General features: G+C 35.4%; 4 protein-coding genes across 25 annotated transcripts in view; 3 read left to right on the plus strand and 1 right to left on the minus strand.

Moving 5' to 3' along the window:
* The window catches only part of LOC100649439 (muscle calcium channel subunit alpha-1), a 58,611-nt gene extending 53,367 nt beyond the window's left edge, over positions 1-5,244 (minus strand). For 14 of the 19 annotated variants that reach the window (XR_007227752.1, XM_048414569.1, XM_048414577.1 and 11 more), the window contains exon 1: positions 4,548-5,244. The gene's annotated coding sequence lies outside the window, so the exon portion shown is untranslated. Of the gene's footprint in view, positions 1-3,336; positions 4,156-4,547 lie in introns of those variants that run through there. The other 5 variants (XM_003393655.4, XM_048414572.1, XM_048414573.1 and 2 more) reach the window with 2 other exon arrangements.
* A 1,659-nt stretch (positions 5,245-6,903) lies between these two features.
* LOC100649563 (RNA-binding protein squid) lies at positions 6,904-10,773 on the plus strand. The gene is made up of 2 exons (XM_012317691.3): positions 6,904-8,117; positions 8,225-10,773. The coding sequence occupies exons 1-2, from the start codon at positions 7,746-7,748 to the stop codon at positions 8,729-8,731; spliced, it is 879 nt and encodes a 292-aa protein (XP_012173081.1). The 5' UTR covers positions 6,904-7,745; the 3' UTR covers positions 8,732-10,773.
* A 587-nt stretch (positions 10,774-11,360) lies between these two features.
* Positions 11,361-18,761, plus strand: LOC100649684 (E3 ubiquitin-protein ligase SIAH1). 3 transcript variants are annotated; one of them, XR_007227753.1, is made up of 7 exons: positions 11,361-11,912; positions 13,115-13,466; positions 13,561-13,800; positions 13,874-14,066; positions 14,158-14,355; positions 15,290-17,681; positions 18,507-18,761. XR_007227753.1 is itself a non-coding variant. In XM_012317706.3 (6 exons), the coding sequence occupies exons 3-6, from the start codon at positions 13,238-13,240 to the stop codon at positions 14,333-14,335; spliced, it is 840 nt and encodes a 279-aa protein (XP_012173096.1). In that variant the 5' UTR covers positions 11,362-11,912; positions 12,896-13,007; positions 13,115-13,237; the 3' UTR covers positions 14,336-15,074. The 3 variants fall into 3 exon arrangements, 2 of the variants coding, with proteins under 2 accessions (XP_012173096.1, XP_003393704.1); XM_012317706.3 differs by lacking the exons at positions 15,290-17,681; positions 18,507-18,761 and adding an exon at positions 12,896-13,007 and having other exon boundaries at positions 11,362-11,912; positions 14,158-15,074; XM_003393656.4 differs by lacking the exons at positions 15,290-17,681; positions 18,507-18,761 and having other exon boundaries at positions 11,362-11,912; positions 14,158-15,074.
* LOC100649799 (transketolase) lies at positions 17,548-22,857 on the plus strand. Of its 2 annotated transcripts, none has more exons than XM_003393658.4 (8): positions 17,548-17,681; positions 20,056-20,201; positions 20,290-20,479; positions 20,606-20,840; positions 20,925-21,068; positions 21,148-21,321; positions 21,406-21,621; positions 21,686-22,857. In XM_003393658.4, exons 1-8 carry the CDS (start codon positions 17,575-17,577, stop codon positions 22,355-22,357), a joined length of 1,884 nt encoding a protein of 627 aa, XP_003393706.1. In that variant the 5' UTR covers positions 17,548-17,574; the 3' UTR covers positions 22,358-22,857. The 2 variants fall into 2 exon arrangements, with proteins under 2 accessions (XP_003393706.1, XP_003393705.1); XM_003393657.3 differs by lacking the exon at positions 17,548-17,681 and adding an exon at positions 19,074-19,245.
* Positions 22,858-23,061: the final 204 nt, after the last annotated feature.

Raw genomic sequence — 23,061 nt, forward strand, 5'->3', positions numbered from 1 at the left:
CGGTGTCGTGTGCAATTACTAGATGTTTCTCGTGTCTCGCGCGAGATAGGAAAGCGCCGTTGAAGAATTTTCCAGTTTGTTCGACGTACGCTGTCTTTGGTGATAAAAGGATCGGATTCGTGCGAGGATCCTGGCAGCAGCAACATCAAAGCGCGGAGTTTCTCGACGAAATGGCAAACGGTCCACTCGAATCGGCTTCGTTCGCCTCGAACCAAGAGCCGATACCAGGGCAAACGCATCAAGTTCCGGGCACAGGAAAGAAGCTAACTTCGCTGCTGTGATCCGAACCCACGTCGAATCGTTCGAACGAGCAAATTTTATTTTCGTCGAAGGTTGACGATAAGAGACGTTACTGTTAGAGAAGAGAGGAAGAATTTTAGCGAGGAAACGAGGACACCTCGTATTTACAGCGAACATTTTCGAAATCTGAACCGCGGTCTTATCAGCAAGACGAATATCTCTGACGTCTGGCCGATCGATCGAACCGTTCGCGTCAGAATTGAAAGTGGCTCAATTAGAAATTCATCGATGGAGAGATACGCCAGCTATAATGCGCGTAAATACGTAAAACTGCATCTTCGCATCCCATTTGATCCCATCCGTGCTGAACCTTCCTCGATTTCAGCTTGTCAGCCGTTCCTTCTAAGAGTACGGAAGTTTGCATCGAGGAAAGCAAAGTGGATCTACGCTTTAACACGCTCGCTGTTATTTTAATGTTGCGTCGGATCGCAACAACGATTATCGCTTAAGATAGAGACAGTCGCGTGATTGAGAAGAGAACGCAACCCCAGCGGTACATCGGTAGGTGGTTTGGCATTTTAGCATCGTTGTAATTTACTCTCACTGCGTTCGCTTTATGACCAAAACCTTAGGTTTCACGCGACTCATAAGATAAATTACGATCATTCTGCTGGTACGTGTACGTTCCTTTCGTCTACGATTCGTTTCGTTCGAACGACATTTTCAGGATAATCAGTTTGTTGTCCGCGAAGGGAACCTTCTTCCTAGTACGTGACTTCGCGTCCCTGATGATGTAAGTACTTACGTCATTCAGTAGCCTCTAATATTCCGAACTATCAACCCCAGGGAAAGATAAACATGCGCTAACGTTTCCCACAGGATAATATTGTCACGCAAGTTGGCCGACTCGTTACCATGCGTCACGACATCCGCGATAATATCGTTTGGTAAGAGCAGCTCGAAACGACTATTTTATCGAAGCTATTACGACAATAAGTTCCGATGGATGAACGGTGAAGACACGGCTGATTGTTAGCGAGCGAGTTCACAAAAGATATCGTTGGTGAAAGTCGACGAACCTCGGCTCTTTCGAATACGATCGTCCTGATTATTGCGTATTATCTCTGAAACGTGCGTTGAAAGTCATAAAATCATAAAAATACGAATAAACGTCCGTGATCCAATTGCAACGACCCAGTGATTTTTCTAAAAATTATATCGAAACTTATCGTGTCGTTAATCTCGCGAGGATTAAATTTCCTCTGTAAAAACTCGTAAATATCCACGTAGCGGACAATTCGATACATCGATTTCGTTGGATTTGAACGTCGGAAAAAGGAAGAATCGTTGGTCCACGTTGCTTCGAAACGACCGCGAATGACGAACAAATAGATAGAGAGAGAGAGGAGGAGGAGGAATTCATTTCTTAACGCAATGACGTCCGTCTGAGTAATCTACGCTTCAGTAAGGAAGGCAACGTTCCTGGCGGAATGCCTTGGAATGCCGACCGGGAATCCAAGGTGGAACCTCATTATGCATCGACCCGAATTTCCTTGAGATTAGTCCGCGAGTATGAACCGCGGCAAATCGGACCGACCTTAACAACAACTTGCCCGAGAAACTTGGCGTCGTCTTCTCCGACGGACTCGCGGCCCAACGACCCGATCGTTTCAGTCCAACCTCGAAATACGTATGTGACCAGCAACTTTTCTTCCAAACGCAAAGTCACGGGAATCCGAGAAGAAGGAAAATCGATGAGGAGCGACGCGCGCCAGCTGGATTTTCATCGTTCGGAGACGAAATTTCATCGAAATGGAAACGTTTAATTTCTGTTGAACTTCGAACGGATTAACGACATTGGTCGAAGTTACACGCTTGAGAATCGATTATTGTAAATGTCAGTGTGGAAGAGGGTGTGCCGTGGGTCGAGTAATAAAGAAGATAGCTGGCATTTTTACGACACGTGTTTGCAGGCTGTTCGAACGAAACGAGGCTACAAAAGTTCATGGTGGATTACGAAGAAGAAGCTACGCGCAACTGTCTTTCTACGTTTTACGAACATTTCGCATCGGTAGAGATTTCTTCAGCCTGTTAGCAGGCTTATTTTTCCATCGTGCAAGGACTTGCACGATTTTAACCCTCGCGTTAATAGATCGAGGAAACTCGTAGCCAAAGAATTTGGACGATTTCCGTAGCTCGATACTTAGGAAGAAAGATTTATTCTTACTCGTCCGTGGAAGATGGTCGATGAAACGAACGATGCATCGATACGGAAGCTCGTTTTGGTATTTTCTATGAAAACAACTTCGCAGAAAGGTCGTACGGAAGAGATGGCTGACCGGTGATACTCGGGGTGCCGGTACTAAAGAAAAAACACATTGGCCTTTTAGTGGCATTTAGGTATTATCCTTTTTAACTGGAATTAACGATCGAGCTTTTACGACAGTTGCAACACGAAGGCTTTTCTAATTAATAACAGACATTCCACGAAGCGTTCACAAATTTTTTTATCGATTTTCCATTAGCCAGACTATCCGCGCTAACAACTCGTTAACATCGTTCTTGAAAATTGGAGCGATCAAACGTGTAAAAACGCGAGGAAAGGAATCGCGTAACGAAGAGATTAAGAGAATGGTATCCGAAGCTCGTGGGTTCTGTTAAAGGTTAGGCTTTCGCACACCGACTATCCGCTAGAACCGCGTGTTTCTTGTTTGTTTACGAATCAAACGCATCGTCCACGTCCATCGTCCAAACCGAGAAACTTCGATCGGATCCGTATATAAACCCTGCTATATAGTCTATCGCGATAAAGAATAAGCTGCTTCGTCGACACGAAGAAAACACAACGACGATATCGAAACGACACGACTCTTGCAAGAGCACGTGTTTATAGAATCTGAACCGATTCGTTCTCTAGTTACCTGGTTAACTTTAAAGAAGATTCGAGCCACGTACGGGCTTCTATTTTATTGGAAAGAAGAGAGTGATGCACGGTAACGGGGATGAAGAATGGAAACGTAGTCGGGCAGAGACTGAGATGTTGCTGGTTCGAGAGGGAGAATCTCGCGGTCGATCGTTAGAAATTCGACGACTTACCACATTTTTTGAAATAGAGGAAATATCGGTGAAGCGATTGTGTCGCGTATCACGTGAGCCGGGCGTATCCGCTCGTCATATCCGCGTTGACGCACTCGCGGCAACCACGATCCCTCAACGCCAGTCGACTTCTTCCACTCAAATTCTTCCACTCTCTTCGCTTCCTATACTCTGCGCTCTTGTCCTCCTTCCTCGACGACTTCTTCTTCTTCCTCGTCTTCTGCTTCGGAAGCTTTATTCGCTTCTGTTCGCGCTACGCGACAAAGGACCGACCACGACGAAAATGCCGCTTAATACGCGCGCTAACCTTCCATCCAATCGGAAGCCAGCCGCCGTTTTGGTCTCCTGGTCGGTACAGTCGGTCGTAATAGTTGTTTGCACCGAAGCGGGAAAACGAAAAGCGGGCTTTTAAATCGGTTTCCACCTCTTCCGTATTACGTTGCCTGGTACACTGTCGCTACCACTAGGATCGCTAGGATCATCAGCACACGAGTAGCAGCATCACCGTGGCATCACTAGCGGAGAACACCACTACCAGCAGCCGTTTGACACGCACACGTATCTACCAGCGAACGAGCATCGCTACCACCGCTACGGATTTCCACCACTCCTTCTTCTCGCCCTGTGTTTAAACTTATAAATAGATATCTGGGTGCGTTCGATTATATTTATATGTACGCGAATATACGCGTATATACGCGATACATCGGTGTATACGTTTCTCTACACCCTCACGCTTCCACGAACGCAGAATCGTACCAGCGTGTACCTGTTCGCGAGCTGCGCGTATTATTCATGATGCACCTAGTTACGCGTTCGCTCGTTCGTCTCTCTTTCTCTCGCTCCTCCTTCGCCTCGTCTGCAAACCACCACCACCACCACCTCCACCACCTTCTTTTCCTCCGCCTCCACCGCCTCTTCCAACCCCTGCCCTCTCTACCGTTCTAAGAAAGCTTTCCCTAACCCTCGTCGATCGCGTTCACGGCGCACACCGATCGGATGGATCGTCCGGTCTTCTCGAAAGAAACTCGCCAACTATAACCGAGCGAACAGCTCGAGGAACAGACGCAAGAAACGAGATCGGTCGAACCGATTCTTCGACTCGACTCTCGTCTCCTTTGATCGTCACGAATATATCCGACAATGGATCGGAGAACTAGATGGAAAAAAGGCGTCGTCTACGTCGACGACAAATCAATCGAGTACCTTACCTTCTCGCTGCGTGCCGCTCTTCTCTCATACTACGGTTATCGTCCAGCTCGCACCCTGGCCAATCTTCTCGGCGATCTTTCGTGCAAATGGATCAACGCAATTCTGATGGCTCGGTGTCGTATCGTAAACGATACTCCAGGATCCAGACGCTCTTCTCTTCCGGGTTTCTCTTTCTCTCTCTCTCGCTCGCTCTCTCTCTTTCTCTCTCTCTCTCTCTCTCGCCCTCCCTCGGTCTGCTCGCGTTCTCTGCCTAACTTGCCTTCCCTTCTTCAGCTTTCCTCCTGCTCGCACTCGCGAAACATTGGCTTTTCCGTTGCAAGCATGGCCGTACACAAACTCTCGTCAAACCCCACTCGTTCCAGTTCGCCGTAACGCGTAGCCGTGGCCCCTTGTACTCGCGCACTTGCTTCTCGACTAGATCGTTCCGTGACCGTTCTACGACCGGGAGTTGCTCGGGCGTTGATTCGATCGGGGGGAAATTGCACGCAAACGTTAAAAACAATTTTACCAAAAATATTCACCCCCCGACCGGCGACGGGAAACCACCGAGCTTCGGCTTTCTCTAGGGTTTTCGAAAATCCGCTCGATGAAAAACAGCGACGATGACGACAACGACCACGGTGGCGATAGCGACGGCACACGACACGTTCGACTCAACGATATGCTGCCGGTTCGACACCAGCGACGCCTGGCGTCGCGACGCCCCGCTACCCTTCCTCTCTGCCTATGCGTCCCCTCCACCCTTCCGTCAGAACGGCTACGAGCACGGCGTCGAACAGCTCCGCGCTACGTCCCTTCGTCGCCGCTCTTCGGCCACCAGGATCGAGCGAGATCCATCGAAGGACGAACAGAGAAAGCCGAGAATCACAAGGGAACGTACTTGACAAAACCACCGACGAGAAATAAACGCGTTACGAATGGTGAAAGAGGATCCACCTAGCCACTGGATGCGTTTCGATCAGAATCAGCTACGAGAATATAATTATTATGTTTTAATCGATCGTAACAGATATCGGAAGACTACGACGATTCGTGAGCAAATGAATTTATCTCTTTGATATTAAGGTTATAACGTTTAGGCAATAACACGTATAAGTATTCACTTTTAAATGTAAGTGTAGATGTGGTCATCGAGAAGGTAAAAATTTCGTTTTAATCGCAGAAACATTAGCAATTTGTCTTTGTATATGGGTATACGCATCGAATAAATCATATGTTTTCTATTGCGCGATTCGGGTGTCTATTTATACGATCGATTACGGACAAGATTGTTGCTATTTCAACAACATACGACAAAGCGTTAACGCATCCTAGAAAAGGTGATGAACGCAAGAAGTATGGTACAACTGTCGTAATAAATATAATGCCGCAACACGCGTAAGGTAAGCGTAACATAATATGAATGATATTAACCTGTAATTAACAACTAGATTTGGAATAAGTCCTTTTCGAGATAGTCTAGTATAAAGCATACTTAACGAAGAAACGTAGAATTTTACCTGTCGTTAATATTTCATTGCCAAACTATCCCTCTACCTTTTATCTTGGTAATCTTTAGTATTAATATCGATTTTATTGAAACTTACAATGCGAATCGAATTGGAAAGGGAAAATTGGGAGAAATTTGATATTTCATAAAGTCTTCCCGAATTGCTAAATCAAGTGGCGCCATCGAGTGAGTTCATCGGCACTTATTTTTGTTACTGGATCTGCGATAAAACAGTGCAAGAGGAGGAACGTTTTTTCGATATATGTACGTATGGAAATATTAGTAAACACTTTTATTTTCTAATAATTTGAAGCTACATGCTCACCGTTCCGTAGTCAAGTTTTTATATGACAATATTTGTACCTTTTTTATGTACGTACAAATAAGTGTGTTCTATAATTAACAACGAGTCAGTCTACCCGTAGAACCTTATTCTATTCTTAAACTGTTCCGACTGAAGAGAAAAGATAAGCCGGGGTTGCCGAGGGTCTGTGTTTTATTTATACAACCTTCTCTGTCTGACTATATTTATATACGTATATTGAGAAAGCAACGACTTTAAACGGTGCACAAACAAGTAAGAACACCACGTGTTCCTAAATTTTTAAATAAAAATTCGAAATACATAAACTATGTCTTTTAACATTTGCAATAAAAAAATTTCGATTAGGTAATCGAAATCGAAAACAATTCGAGTTAATGCGTTATATATGAACATTTAATGCGTTACTATTTTCATTTTCATTTCTTATTCGTTACATACGTTTGTATGCTGATAAAATTAAAAAGATTACACAAATCTTATACACATTGTTGTTACATGTACCATATAAACGTAAAGATTAAATGAATTACACATCGAATTTAATTAAAATGTGTGCGTTATCGTTATAGTGATTTGAGTTTTACAGCTTCATGGATATGTTAAGCAATTTTTCCTGTGTGCATCGATTATGCATGTTACGATAATTTGCAGCAATTTGCAGTAATAGAATAAATAGTATCATGTAAATTTGATATCATTGACAAAAATCAATTTGACAACCTATATAAATGTTAACCTAACCTGAATCGATCTTTATGCGAAAAATGCAGGGAAAGGTTATTAAAGCACGAACAAAGTTACGATAGAATTTTCGTAATGTCAACTGGAAATATGCAATTTTCAGTTTTCAGCGAATAAAGACCCTGATCTCACGGTTAGGAACAAAGGTGTTCATGTATTGTTCAGGTTCAGCAATGTTCAAGGACTTTCGGTAATCGTCCACTACGTGAATATGAAATCGATTAAAAAATAAATCGAAAATTTAAGCAACAAATAAGTATACTAGCCTGTCAATTTTCCAGCTTGTTGGAAAATTAATTAAAGTTAGTAATGAAACGACCACCGGAAATACACTGGAATTTCCGGCGTTGTCTGTTGGATCTGTCGTTGTGATTGGAGAGATGAATTGCGTCTGAGTAGAAAGAACGAATAGCGTCGTGTTAATAGAGGCTTAGAGGGAATCGGAAACTGTTGCTGACTCTCTTTCTTTCGGTCGTAAGCCGGCACCGGTTCACCATAAGAACCGACTGTGACGCGTGCCAACTGTTCCGAAATTATTCTGGTGCGCAGTACACCGTTGCATTTACTGATCTCATCGGTTCGACCAGCCTACCTTGTATCTTCTGACGTGCTTTTAACGCGGTAAGCTCTAAACAGTACGCGATGGCGGCGGTTGACTGTTACCAGAATCAAGCCCAGACCGAGGGTACCGGCCAACAGACACAACAGCAGTCTCAACAGCAACAGCAACAACAATCACAGTCACAGCAACAACAACCCCAGCAACAACAAGCCACTGCCGGAATTCCAGGGAAAGATGACGAACGCAAACTTTTCGTCGGTGGCCTATCGCGTAATACCACCGACAAAGAATTACGGGATCATTTTAGTAAATTCGGAGAGATAGAAAGCATCTCCGTTAAAATCGACCCCTACACCGGTGTTTCACGAGGTTTTGCGTTTATGGTATTCGCCAATCCCAAGACGATCGACAAACTTCTGGCTTCTGGCGAGCATTACATCAATAAGAGAAAGGTTGGTTATACTGCCGAAATTAAAATCTATTGCCCAAGCTTAAGAACTACTTTCTAATTATTTCTGTATCTTGTTTCTTCAATGAGATTTCCTTTGTTTTGGTGTAGGTGGATCCCAAACGGGTGAGTAAAAAGCCCCAACATGGTAAAATCTTTGTGGGTGGCCTTACTCCTGAAATTACCGATGAAGATATCAAAACATATTTTGGACAATATGGTACAATTGTCGAATTACAAGCACCATTCGATAAGGTAAAAAATCAGAGAAAAGGATTTTGTTTCATAACATTTGACTCGAAAGAAGTAGTGTACAAATTACTTAAAACACCTAAACAAACGATAAATGGTAAAGAAGTGGATGTCAAGAAAGTGAAAGTTAATCCAGACCCAAGGAATCAAGGATTTTGGGGCCCAGGCTATGGTTATGGATATGGCGGAGGCTATGGTTACATTCCTGAATACTGCAATGGCTATCAAGGAGGATATGACGATATGTATGCAAACTATGATTACGCTGGTTATGATGGGTATGACAACATGGGATATGGGGTTCAAGGTAAGCCAAGAGGAAATGGTCAGGGACCACGTCAATTTCAGAGACATCAGCCGTACTAAAAATGGATTTATAAATCCTACATACTCAAAATTTGGTGATAAAGCAAGAATATAGTAAGGAGTAGACCAACTTTGTCTGAATGCAGGCTAAGACTGAGATAGGGAAATTTGGGATAAAAGAGCTTGTAAGTAGAGTCATTGGGAAACTCTTATAGAAGCACCAAATTCCCTGATCTTTGTACATTGGGTCTGTAAAATACTAGATAGCTCTATGTACATTTACTAAAAGAGAGGAAATGAATTTTCAATTGATTTACGATTGGTATAATTTAACGAGTCAAAAGAATCATGTCTTTTTCTATCTATGCACATTTTATCACCTATTATATAAACAAGCTATTCATGAAACTATTAAAATAGATGTCCAAATATTTTTATTAAAACCGAATACTTTATATATGAAGCTGTTTCTCTTACATAGGAACCATACATAAGCTAAAAATTGAAACGATTGATTTACTCCTATTTTCTTGTTATTCATGATTCATAATACTAACATGTATATCTTATAATTTAATACTCTAATTATTCTTTAGCATCTTAAGTTGCATTACTAAAGTATTGTTTATTATATGCTTGGTGTTAATCTTATTATTAGAGAACACAATGCTGTGTTGTTCACGATAGGACTTTATGTTGATAAACAGTTTCAGTTCAGAAAGCATGTGTCAGTTAGAGGTAATTGATAGAAGTAAAACAAAATACCATTCATGGACCAATGGTTCGTACTCCTAATTAAATGTACTTCTTCCTCATAAATTTATAACCTATACGTATTATCTAGTATCATCCATAATTGTTTGTACACTAAAGTAAGTTCTGTAACTTATACGAATCATAAGGTATTGTAAGAAACATACGTATCCTCGTATGTTAATATGTATATACGTGTACACATACATACGTTGTACACGTGTGCGAATTAGCATATAATGCAGTAGGAATTAAGAAAAAGATAAAAATATTTCAAAATGAATATAATTAAAATATGAACGTCCTGGGTAGATACGCGAAGAGTGCGCGAGTGGTAGAAGATGGTTACAAAATATTCTAAAACAATATTTGAAATCACATCAGAAGAGCAATAAATATACCGTACTGTACACAGAATTTTATAATGAGTTATTTAGTATCTTTCTTTCTTTTTTCCCTGTTTTCTTTTTGTTTTTGTTGATATTTTAATGATATTTTAATTGTCATGAGAACTACAGCTCCAGAAGTACCTTTAATACAATTAATGATTTCTGAATGTTGCTACACTCGTGTACTCCTATGTCTCATAAAACTCAAGTATAAATATAACAAAACTGATCATGGCTTGTTATATGAAAAATGTTTTGAAGACCCTGAATCAACAGAATGTTTAAGGCATTGAAACTAGCAGAAACATAACTTTTGTATAATTTAGGCTACTATGACATTTTTTGCATTTGCATCAAACAGTTGTTCCTGTCTGGTGTACAAAGACTGCTCTTCATATCGCAAGAAGACTGTTAATGTGTAAAGTATCATTTGAAATGATACAAATACTAGAGAATTTGACAGCCAATACATCTTGTGATTTTCTGGACTAAAAAAAATGTTTAAAGATGACAAAATAAATACATATAGCAAATGTAAATATGGCATTGTGAGGATTACATTTAGGTACATCGAAATTATATTACACACAAGGCTGATAAGGCTTTAAACATTCAAGTTTTTCTCAGATGTTACAAAAGTAACGACAGTTTGGCTTAAATAAATTTCATAATACACATATACACGGAAAATAAACCGTTTTCTAAAAAAAAAAAAAAGAAAAGAAAATATTTTAAGCCAAGCTAATTGTGCTTTTGGAAAGTGAATCTGTATACTATGTATACCATATTTGCTGCGTGTGGAAAAAATATATATATATATAAAAAAGAGATCAGATTGTGAAATTAAAGCAAATAACACAAATATTTTGTTACTATTGATTACTATTCGCCTGTTTCACCCATGACACAGTGTATATTTTAATTATAACAAAAAATAAAATATTCATTACTTGAAAAGTATTTTGTGATATTCTTCTTTCAATGAAAGCTTATAAATAAATAGAAAAGTACTCTTCTAAGAAAATTTATACAATTATCTTGAAAGTGGTAATTTGATACAAATCCTTTCTCATCCTGACTTCGAATTAATTTTAATAAAAATATGAATTTCAGTTTTGTAGGTTATTATTATAGCTTTATATTACTATAATTAGTATCATCAACATTATTTTCTATATATATATACCCCTATATATTCCTATATAATATATATATATATAGGAAGATTGCATAATCATAATAAATATAAATAAATATATATCTGAAGCAAATAAAATTAATAGTGATACTTAAGATATGAATCATCGATTAATTTGAACAACTTTTCCGATCATTTAATCCTATAGTGCTTTATTTGCAAAAAAAATTAATAAAGGGAAAATATGAAAATATAATGTAACGTAATACAAATGTTAGAAATACTTTGTCACATATGTAGTATTTAATATAAAATATTTCTATAAAAAAGAAAAAATATTGCTATTTATTATTTTTGAAAATGAATGTTACAGCATGAACGAAAGTGTACATTAAAAACGCGGCTTAACACTCGTTAATGGCAGTTGCATGCGTTGCATGGGTGTAAACGGACGGACGTACAGTCGGACAGACAGCTGCAGTGTCATCATCTTGCTCTGTGCGTCTTATTGTACGGAACGAGCTTGAAGTGTCGGAAGTTCGAAAAGGAGCAAGTTGCTACTATGCCTCAGCGAAAACTAACCAAAGTCACGTTACTATTAATGTTGCCTGTTTGGCCAAGAGAATTCGCGATGTAGCCTCTTATACAGTCGATCTCATTGCATTCGCGTTTATTCCTCATCCGATGTACCGAGAAGTATCGGGAGCATTTCGTGCAACATTTTCAAAGCCAAGTCGCATGAAATCTCCTGTTGTTGTTCTCGTAAAAACATTTGTCTATTGTCGTGTCACCCTCTGTCGTTATTCTCGACCTTTTCATCTACGTTCATATCTCCGTTGTCATCATTCTCAAGTGCCTTCTCTTTCCCTCTTTCACACTTTTAACTCACTATTTTCTGATTTCAACCACGCGAAAAGTCAGTGTATGCATCGAGTGACGTACTAATATATTTGTTATTTCGGTAAGTTTAAACATATATTTTCCATAAAATTACAAATTCATATGCTTTATCGTATTTCTTACGTAGAATTTTCCGCGAGAGAATCATCCGCTTTCTTATTTCTTGCGCATTGTTTATTTGTTGATCGCTGATTCGTCGTGACTTGTGATTTGTGACTCTCTTCACAATACTATTCCGCAAAATTTTCCCCTGATTTTCGGATTAAACAATCCACGAACAAGATACCGTTTGAAAATTTCTTAAGTTGCTCGAGAAAAATTTGTCAAGCTTTTTCCTGTGACGGTATACCGAAAAGACAACGATAATTGACGCAAACGCGATAAATGGTCTTGCGATCGATGCAACATAATCCTCGTTATTTATTCTGCTTTATTGATTCATAATTATAAACAGCGTTTCTTTTATAAAAATGTCGATAAGAAGTTTAGTTTTTTTCTTTGAATTAATTGATGCGAACTGTACGTATATAAAACGTATATTGAATTATCTTGTTTTTGCATAAAATTAAGTAGGTAAATGAAAATGTTTTAAAATAAATTGTAAATGCTTCGATTAAATGTATATTCATATAACACGACAATATTATGAATTGTGCATATATGATTCTAGTATTTTTTGATAATAAATTTTATAACATTACTTAAGTAAAAATTTATTGAGTAAAAGTAATAAAAGGATTGCACTGACCAAAATTTTTATTGCATCATTTCAATGTCGAATAAACATCAATATACGTAATGCCTTATAACACATTGTTTTCTTTCTTTTTCTTTTTTTTTTTTAGTTGAAAGGTAGAATATAGTACATCGTATAAGTGATAAAAATATAGAAGCCAGATATACTCCATAAAGTTCATTTTATCCTTACATAACTGTAAATAATGTATTAACTGAATTAATTATAAAGTTCAATAATTAAAATTATCATGAATATCCCACTATGTAGAATGATATATATAACAAAAAATTCATTATTTTTTATAGAGATAAAGTATAATAACACTGACGATAGCCAGATTATACACATTGCAAGATAATTATATATGTGTTAAATATATATTTCAATATATTAAAATAATTTTCACTTTATACGAAGGTATTAGTTTAGAATTTAATGAATATTCGTAATTAATAAAATCATAAAATTTTTGTATTTATAAATATAACACTCTGTAATATCTCTGAAATTCTAATAATTTGCAGATATGAGGTGGATGGCTCATTCCAAAATGCATCGCATTTATTAGACATCTTTAAAATAAATGGATTTTTTTGCCAACTAAAAGGCAAAGTGTTCTTATTTGATACATAGAATAAAAGAAAAAGATGTCCCAATTAAGTATTAGTACTGGGAAGAGAGGGAGGAGTGTTGCAAGCTCCTCCGCATCTACTGTATCATCTCTAAGCAGCTCAACTGACTTAGCAAGCCTATTTGAATGTCCAGTTTGCTTTGATTATGTTCTTCCACCAATCTTACAATGCCAGAGTGGACATCTTGTTTGTAGTAATTGCAGACCAAAACTTAACTGCTGTCCTACCTGTAGAGGTCCATTAGGTATGTAGATAGCAATAAATTGGAACTTATATAAATAAAAGTAGTTTTTAATATTGTTTTGTGAAGAGAAATTCTTTATGAATCTGTAATGCAGGTAATATCCGCAATCTGGCAATGGAAAAAGTGGCAGGTAACGTGATGTTTCCTTGCAAATATTCAACAAGTGGATGCACAGTGTCACTAGTGCATACTGAAAAGGCAGATCATGAAGATGCATGTGAATTCCGTCCATACAGTTGTCCTTGTCCAGGAGCTTCTTGTAAATGGCAAGGATCTCTCGAACAAGTAATGCCACATCTTGTTATGAGTCACAAAAGCATTACAACTCTTCAAGGTAATTTTATCAAATAAGACATGCATTTGTGTTTCCGTTTATTACACAAATGTCTAAATCACTTTCATTACAGGGGAAGACATTGTTTTTTTAGCAACAGATATTAATCTTCCTGGTGCAGTGGATTGGGTAATGATGCAGTCTTGCTTTGGTCATCATTTTATGCTAGTGCTTGAAAAACAAGAAAAGTATGATGGACATCAACAATTTTTTGCAATTGTTCAATTGATTGGTTCAAGAAAACAAGCAGAAAACTTTGCTTACAGGTATATATATATTATAGTGTAGACGGCAGTTAAAATAACGAATGCCAATTGGAACATGTAATGATAACATGTAAATGCTTATGTTCAACAGACTAGAATTGAATGGGCATAAAAGGCGCCTAACATGGGAAGCTATGCCGCGTTCTATTCACGAAGGTGTTTCATCTGCAATTTTAAATTCAGACTGCCTTGTATTCGACACCTCCATCGCGCAATTATTTGCCGATAATGGAAATCTAGGAATTAATGTTACAATTTCTATGGCATGAGGAAAGCTGGAAAAAGCAGTGTAAAATATTTTAAATGTATCAAGTAGTCTTTTGATTGTAATTCAGTCTTTGCACTGAGGATTGCCCGTTATGTACATATAGCATTTTTTACGTTACCACAGATAAATATTAGCAATATGGATGTTAGGATATGTTTGGAATGTGTTGATAAAGCACAGCAATCAAACGCTCAGTTATAGGACCTCTCTTTAGAAGCTTTAAAGTGTACTTGTATGTGATATTAACATTACACATGGAAACAATAAACAATCATTCAGTATACTTATGCTGACTTTAAAGCTTTAGCACTGAGTATAACATCAATTCCAAAATGTACCTGACACCTATTGCACACTGTTATCATGTTCTTTTAGTCACTTCTTACTGAGCCAATTTAAAAAAAAAAACAATTTCTTTAATTTTGATGCTTACCAATTTAATTCTTTATAGAAATAACGTTACATTCTATAAAAAAAAAAAGTAGTTTTCGTCAACAGATCAATAATGATCTGTTGATATACAGCATGGCATTATAAGTAAAAATTGATGGTACATACCTGAAGAAATCCTCTATACGTAATTTTTTACTATGTAGTAATGTGTACTAAGCTGCATCAGTCATTATTTATTTTCATTTAGAAATTTTGCGTGGTCGCATATTTATTATAACCTCATCTTTGTCCATAATTATAGTTAAAAAATAAGTTTATTTTAATAAATTTACTTTCTTTTTAATTAAGACATACATTATAATTATTATCTATACTTGATACTTTGTATTTAACTTTTCATTATTTTTCATAACTTTCATTAAGAAACTACTGTTTGAGACCATACAAGAACTCATATAAAATCAAAAGTTAGTTATAAGTTTGCAAATATACTGCTGAGAATTTATGATTATTAAGATGTGCTCAAAGATATTCAGAAAAAATTGTTATTACTTTATTACAGGAAATCTAACTTACGCTAATACACAGTGCATTGAATTATTTCTTCTGGTGAGCATTACAAAGATTGATAACATTATTCCATCTACTTTAATTTTATGAAGAAAAAGTATTAGAGTATATGTATCAGCAATATATACGGGAACACGAAAGTAGTTGGTATACGATAAACAGGTGCAAAATAATAGAATAAAATTGCGCAATTTCATCCTTTTTTACTGACATAAAAATGAACAAACTTATATAAGGAGAAATTATAATTTCAGGAATACATAGTTCCACTAAATTGGTGCATAGTAGTTTTATAAATAATAAGTGACATTGTAAATAATTTTCAAACTATCGTCCGTATAAATTTTTCGAGTGTCATGTATCAAATTTGAGGAAATTCGATGATGATTATACAGGTAAACAAGGTTGATTAACGTTTGTGCATTAAGAACAAAAGAAATTAAAATTGCATGAACTTGATCCTAATCAAATTTGAGATTCTCAGGTCAAAACCAAAATGTGGAAGACAACCGTTTTTACATCACCATGAATAAACGCATATAAATTGCTTAACATTCCAGATATAGGTGAAAAGTTATTGTAAATAGAACAAATTTGACATGTGTGATAAAATTATTAATTGGTAATTAAATTAACATGTAAACATGCATATGTATGAAGTTCAAAGTTGAATATGGGAACCAACTGCATGTTATGCATATGTATAAGTATATATAAATATATAAGCATGACACACACACACACATGATATATAACTATATAAAAGTGTATTTATATATATGTATATATATGCGCATATAAAACTTATACAATTACTTTTAAGTTTACATAAGTGTATTGCAAAATGAAATACTTAATTTTGATGGTTTTAAAGTTTCTGCAGTTTTGGCGGTTACTAAAAAAAAAAGACATTCGAATGTAACATTCACGTTAATTGTTATACTATCAGACGGTATCAGATTACCTCCCTCCCCTATAGTCGTAATGCATCAATGGAACCGCATATTTTGCACATTTAGATGTAATTAAAAATATCTGTTGGAGAACTATTATATTAAAAAGCTTGATGATAGAACTAGAACAGAACTGACCGGATAAAATATTACTGAAAAACAAAGTACGCTAGTAATTAAATACGATCTTAAATACGGTCAATAACGATCGTTCCGAGTATTAAAGTGCGAATTTCGTTAAAAGAATGATATATGTATCATTAAGATGTATATACATATAATTTAATGATATTATTTAGATATTTATATATAGATATAAATCTAAAATTCATCACAATGTAAGGTTTAATTGTTCGTTATAGCAATTTATTCTTACAGATAACGAAGGTATTATACATATTTGTACCAATACAATCACTAAAAATAGTTAATTCACTCCTTAATTGCATATGTTTTCGAAATGTTGTAAAAATAAGTTAAATTCTTAAATAACATATTCGCTATAAATATTAAGCATTAATTAATATTGAAATTTTTATAATGACTTAGTAATTTTCATTACGATGTGAAAAAAGAAACAATGTGTTGAAAGTAATGTTACATTAAGGATTAAATTATATGTAGACATTGTAGACTTATATATTATATTATAATCTGTAATTTGGTTCTACATACAACATAAACTTTTATGGACGACGATTTTTTTATAATATAACGATAAAATTTCTATATATTCCCCTAATTTTAATTGGATAATTTATTCTCAGTTACGTATAAGATTATAAATGAATACTTCGATATTGGTAGTATTAAATATGATTAAATATAATACTACAGATCCTGTTCCTAAACGTCGAATAAATTTGTTATTACATTAATATTGTATGTGAAAGTTTGTCAAGGTACCTCTTCCATATTTGTATTATATATAAGTTACGCAATTTACCGCGTATACGTTAAATTATTTGAGAAAACAAGACCTCAAAATAATTATGTCAAAATGCTCTTTAAAATTTATAAGTAGCACAAAAAATTATTAACAATACACGCATTCTAATCTTTTTTTATAATAAAAAAAAAAAATGATGACTGTTATACGTACTATCAAAATCGATACAGTGCCATCTAGGAACAATACGAGAATATGCTTGGAATAAATCGCGCTCGAATCCAGGGTTTGAATTCTTCTCTATATTCAAGCTAGATCGTGCTTGCGCGAATTCTACTTGTTGCTCGGAAACACGTTTCGTGGTCAGCATTTATCCGAAGTTTTCTTAAAAGATTATTACAGTTTTAAAAAGCCGTTACATCGTACACGAAGAAAATGGCAAACTATCACAAACCAGAATCGAAAACCATTCTAGAATTGAAAGATATTGCGACAAAGTTGAGAATTCATTCGATCAATGCCACACAAGCCAGTAAATCCGGGTATGTGTGATATCCTATGTTATAATAGCAGTATCATTAATTAACTGTTCATTGTATAAATTTCTTGTAAATCAACGTAGATCGATGCACCCTTACTAATTTTCGATCATCTTTATATTTAAATTCTAATAAAGTTTGAACACTTGTAAAATCACGCGCGAAGATTATCTCAATGAAAACGACATGAAAGGAGAATGTTTGCTTTAGAATCAATTATGTTATACAATACATGCAGTTTTTTTCTATTTGATATTTGATACTTAATTAATATTCGATATTTTCTATTATTTTTACGTGGTATGATCTTAATTGTTTTGTTACATGTCCCATTCTTCCAAGTTATCATATTTAATGTTATATCACTTTTTTACATTTTCTTACATTATGTTTCATGGATCAAGGTAGTTTTATTATTGCTCTTCATGTTTATGCATAGAGTTTATATCTATACGATAATAAAAGACTACATTTAAAAATTTTTATGAACTTTCACTTTTAATGATTATTGATCAAAGTGGGATAAAATATTGGAAAATTTTTCCAGAAAAATCTAATTTTGGATAAATAAATTTTTCAGTATATTTTTTCTTGAAAAAAAAAAGGAATCTGTAGATACCTAAAACCTATCGTATTAGAATTATCCAAGTTTCGTGTTAATCATAAATTATACCTTTATACAATTAACAATAACAATACTTTGAAGAATGGTCGGGAATTGTCGCATCATTGCACTTTATATCTTGTAAAAAAATGTTCAAACTTTTTAGAAGGACAGTTATAAAAATAGACAGGAAATCATACCATGTTTTCTTATGACTTATGCAGAGCAGTCGCATAGTCAACACGTGCACAATACCAAAATGCACGCTATGAAGTAGTTACGTAATAAACATACGATAGTGTTGAAGAATCAAGAGCATATAGAATATTGAAAGAGCTGGACATACCATATAAAATTGTGTACCCTCAAATATGATAAAAACGATTGCTACATAGTTTAAGAATTTGATTATTAGTCTATTATTCATCTTTTCACGATACCTGTAACTTTTATAATAAAGTTCATGGAATTATCAAAAATTTCCTACAGTATATTATTATTTTAATTAACAATTATCAATTAATCGCGATTAAATTTTTAAAAAATTTATTTAAAATTTTAAAAAAGTTATTAATTAGTATTTTTGAAATTTTCTAAGGAAACGATGCTGATAAAACATGGTTATTATAAACCAGATATTCTTGCTATCGGTATGGTAGTTGTAGCTATAGTATGAGTTCCAAAAGAGTTCGTATCCATGAAACGTGAACGTGCCGATTTTGAAATCTACGATAGCCGGTCTGGAAGAAAGTAGGGAGCGCGCAGTTACTCGCGAGTTGCGAATTATTGTGTTCCATGTCCCTTAGTCAGTCCCTCAGTTGCTATCGAACGTTCGGTGGGAAACGACTTCCGAAATTCTCTATAATTTAAAATGGTGCGTGATACGAACATGGAAAAACTCCAAGACCTTGCAACCAGGCTTCGTATTCAATGTATTCAAGCAACTGAGGCATCAAAAAGCGGGTATGATACGAGTGAAATGTTAATCCAAAGTTTTTACTATCGCTTTGGCGAAATCGAAATACATACCATATCTTTCTCGTATCATATTTATTTTAAAACCTCTCTGTCGTCGATAGATTGTATTATCAACACGCTGATCTTTCTTCTTGGCATGTTCAACAATTTTCCTTGAAATTTTTCAGGAAATCAGAACTTTGCAATAATTAGTAACTTATTACGTTAAAATTAAATAATTATAAATTAAAGCATCCTTGTAGGTATTTCTTAATGTTTTATTGCATTTAAATATGTTCGCTATCAACACGAAGTCAGCGATTGATAATGCTTTAACATTTATAACATAATTGCAGATAAAATTAAAATATGAAGAACACAAGAACACATAATGTATAGAAAACAATACATTTGATTCATAATTTATTTAAGATTTTTATATTTTTCCTACTATGTAGTTTACGTTATTTAATCAAAGTAATTTAAAGAAGTAAATTTTGCTGATAAATTAATTTTAGTATAAAAAAGTATAATAAAAGAAAGAGAAATTTATTCTTTGCAATGCAGTTAATGATTAGTGCCTTTTTTGCATATAAATCGTATTACATAACTATGTTTTTAATGATCATTCCGATATTCAATGATCGTATGATCAAGATTGATATCCTGTATGACCTTTGAAGATAACAGTTTATGATTACGAAACTTGCAATTACACGTTCTGATAATCTTTGGAAACTCGATGTATTCAAATTATTTTTCATTAATACCATTATGAAAATTTTCTAATTTTGTATATTTTTTTACTTTACATAGACATCCAACATCATGTTCTTCTATGGCAGAGATTATGTCCGTTTTATTCTTTCACACGATGCGTTACAAAGTATCGGCACCGCGTGATCCAAACAGTGACAGGTTTATACTGAGCAAAGGTCATGCAGCACCTATCCTTTATGCAGGTAAATATCTGAAATTTATGCGCATTAATATATCCTTATGAAGTTGCGTCAAATTCCGAGGTAACTAATAATATTTATATGGTTACAGCATGGGCCGAAGCAGGACTTTTCCCAGCAAATGAATTATTAAATTTAAGAAAAATTGATAGTGACTTGGAAGGACATCCTACTCCAAGACTAAACTTTGTTGATGTGGGAACTGGTTCTTTGGGACAGGGCCTTTCAGTTTCTGCTGGAATGGCCTACGTAGGAAAAAATTTTGACAAAGCAAATTATCGGTATGTTGATATTGAAATAATTACCCTTTATTGTTTGTTTTAAATTGTTTTACATAAAGCAATGTTGTACTTATGTTTTCAATGTATGATAATAATTATATGAATTATTTATTAATGTTTATGTAGCGTATACTGTTTGATTGGTGATGGAGAAGCAGCTGAAGGATCAATATGGGAAGCACTTCACTTTGCTTCTTACTATAAGTTGGACAATCTTTGTGCTATTTTTGATATTAACCGTCTGGGTCAAAGTGAACCAACATCTCTTCAACATAATATGGAAGTCTATCGCAAAAGACTTGAAGCTTTTGGTTTCAATGCATTGGTAGTTGATGGTCATGATGTAGAAGAGTTGGCCAAGGTTTGTTAGGAAAAATACATGCTCACGTATAAATAAATATTATTTATGAATACAAGAAATTTAAAATAATATTTTATTTATCAGGCCTTCCATGAAGCACAAAATACAAAAGGGCGACCTACTGCCATTCTAGCAAAGACGTTTAAGGGCAAATATTTCCCTAATATTGAAGATCAAGAAAATTGGCACGGAAAGCCACTTGGCAACAAAGCAAATGAAGTCATTCAAGTAAGGATTGCATTTCCTGCATAATAAAAATAATTTTACATTTTTTACATTTAGAGATTAATAAAATGTTCAATTGCAGCATTTGACTGGAATGTTGAAAAATCCTGGTCCTTTAGGATTGCATCCTCAAAAACCATTAGTCAACGATGTTCCAGCCGTAGATCTTAGTAATATTAAATTAGCATCGCCACCGAATTACAAGTTAGGAGAACAAGTTGCTACCAGATTGGCTTATGGTACTGCTTTAGCTAAGGTTTGTATCCTTTTCCTTCAGTTAGGCGAGTATAATGCATTTTGTTGTTTTGTTTGTGTGTTATTGTTATATTTTTTGATTTAGCTGGCAAAGAACAATCCTCGCGTCGTTGCTCTGGATGGAGATACAAAGAACTCTACGTACGCAGAGAAAATCAAGACAATTGACCCAACTAGATTTATCGAAGGGTTTATTGCTGAGCAGAATATTGTAGGAGTAGCAATTGGTGCAGCATGCAGAGACAGAACAGTCGCATTTGTATCTGCGTTTGCTACTTTCTTCACTCGTGCCTTTGATCAGGTAAAGTATGAAAATGTGAATAGAAAAAAACGAATATACTTTTGATATACTTTTGATTTTGCAGATTCGAATGGGTGCTATTTCACAAACGAATGTCAATTTTGTTGGTTCTCATTGCGGTGTTTCGATCGGAGAGGATGGCCCTTCGCAAATGGGTCTGGAAGATATAGCTATGTTCCGTACAATTCCTGGTTCTACCGTCTTTTACCCAGCCGATGCTGTTTCTACGGAGCGTGCCATTGAATTAGCAGCTAATACAAAGGGTATTTGTTTCGTACGCACATCTCGTCCTGCCACGGCAGTTATATATGAAAACGAAGAACCTTTTGCTATTGGCAAGGGCAAAGTGGTTAAATCTTCTCCAAAAGATCAAGTTCTCGTGGTTGGAGCTGGTGTAACTTTGTACGAAGCACTTAAAGCTGCTGATGAATTATCTAAAGTAGGAGTAAATGTTCGAGTGATCGATCCATTTACAATTAAACCACTTGATGGTCAATTGATTGTAAAGAACGCCAAAGAAGTTGGAGGTAGAATCGTTACTGTTGAAGATCATTATGCGGAAGGTGGCCTAGGGGAAGCAGTTCTTTCGGCGGTTGCTCTGGAAAAAAATGTTGTAGTTAAAAAGCTAGCTGTTACTGAAGTACCACGTTCTGGCCCTCCAAATGTGTTGTTGGATAAATATGGAATTAATGCAAGCAAAATTGTTGTTGCGGTTCAAGAAATATTGAAATTGTAATCGCAGTGATTATATAAAGGTACTGGTATCGTTTTGATGTTAAAAAAATTACACAAAATCAACTGCCATATCGAAATGTACGCAAAGCTACATAATATTTTGAAAAATACGTATATGAGAAAAACAGTGCATTCCGTTTGTAAGCATTTACCGTACGTTTAAAACGTCGAAAATTTTGTTTTTGTTATTATATTAGAGAAGATGATAGAAAAAGATTGTTCTTCTTTGTATATATATATACGTTTCAAAAGAAAGATATTAGACTTGAAAATTGTATCAAATTTTGATACTGAAGAAATATAATTTTATATGAAAGTTTGATACGTATACTGTTTATAGATTAATACTATTTTGGAATTACCATTCTACACATAAGTAAATAGGTATATCTGCAACAAGAATTTTTTATTAACTTTATCGATACCTACTACCTCAGACGCACAATTTTTTGATGTTAAATGTTATATTAAATACAAATAAAAGTTTTATGAGGACGTAAATATCTTATTTCTATTATTGAATACAGTAATATATACCTATATGTATAGACGACTAACAAAGAATAGACACATCATTACATGAATAAAGAAGACAGTTTAAAAAATTGCGCGCAAATTACGATAGAAGGAAGTTTCAGCTCCAAGAAATTGGAAGAGAAAAGATTCGGAGGTAGGAAAATCCCTAGACGATGAAATCAGTTCAGT

The sequence above is a fragment of the Bombus terrestris genome, chromosome 2 (genome assembly GCF_910591885.1).
Source record: "Bombus terrestris chromosome 2, iyBomTerr1.2, whole genome shotgun sequence".
In the NCBI taxonomy this organism is placed as follows: Eukaryota; Metazoa; Arthropoda; class Insecta; order Hymenoptera; family Apidae; genus Bombus; species Bombus terrestris.

Coding starts and splice junctions, on each gene's coding strand:
- LOC100649563 (XM_012317691.3), top strand. CDS start 7,746: ATGGCGGCGGTTGACTGTTACCAGAATCAAGCCCAGACCGAGGGTACC. Junction 8,118..8,224: donor ATTACATCAATAAGAGAAAG/GTTGGTTATACT, acceptor GTTTTGGTGTAG/GTGGATCCCAAACGGGTGAG.
- LOC100649684 (XM_012317706.3), top strand. CDS start 13,238: ATGTCCCAATTAAGTATTAGTACTGGGAAGAGAGGGAGGAGTGTTGCA. Junction 13,467..13,560: donor TACCTGTAGAGGTCCATTAG/GTATGTAGATAG, acceptor TCTGTAATGCAG/GTAATATCCGCAATCTGGCA. Junction 14,067..14,157: donor GCAGAAAACTTTGCTTACAG/GTATATATATAT, acceptor TATGTTCAACAG/ACTAGAATTGAATGGGCATA.
- LOC100649799 (XM_003393658.4), top strand. CDS start 17,575: ATGGCAAACTATCACAAACCAGAATCGAAAACCATTCTAGAATTGAAA. Junction 21,069..21,147: donor AAGCAAATGAAGTCATTCAA/GTAAGGATTGCA, acceptor GTTCAATTGCAG/CATTTGACTGGAATGTTGAA. Junction 21,322..21,405: donor ATGGTACTGCTTTAGCTAAG/GTTTGTATCCTT, acceptor TTTTTGATTTAG/CTGGCAAAGAACAATCCTCG.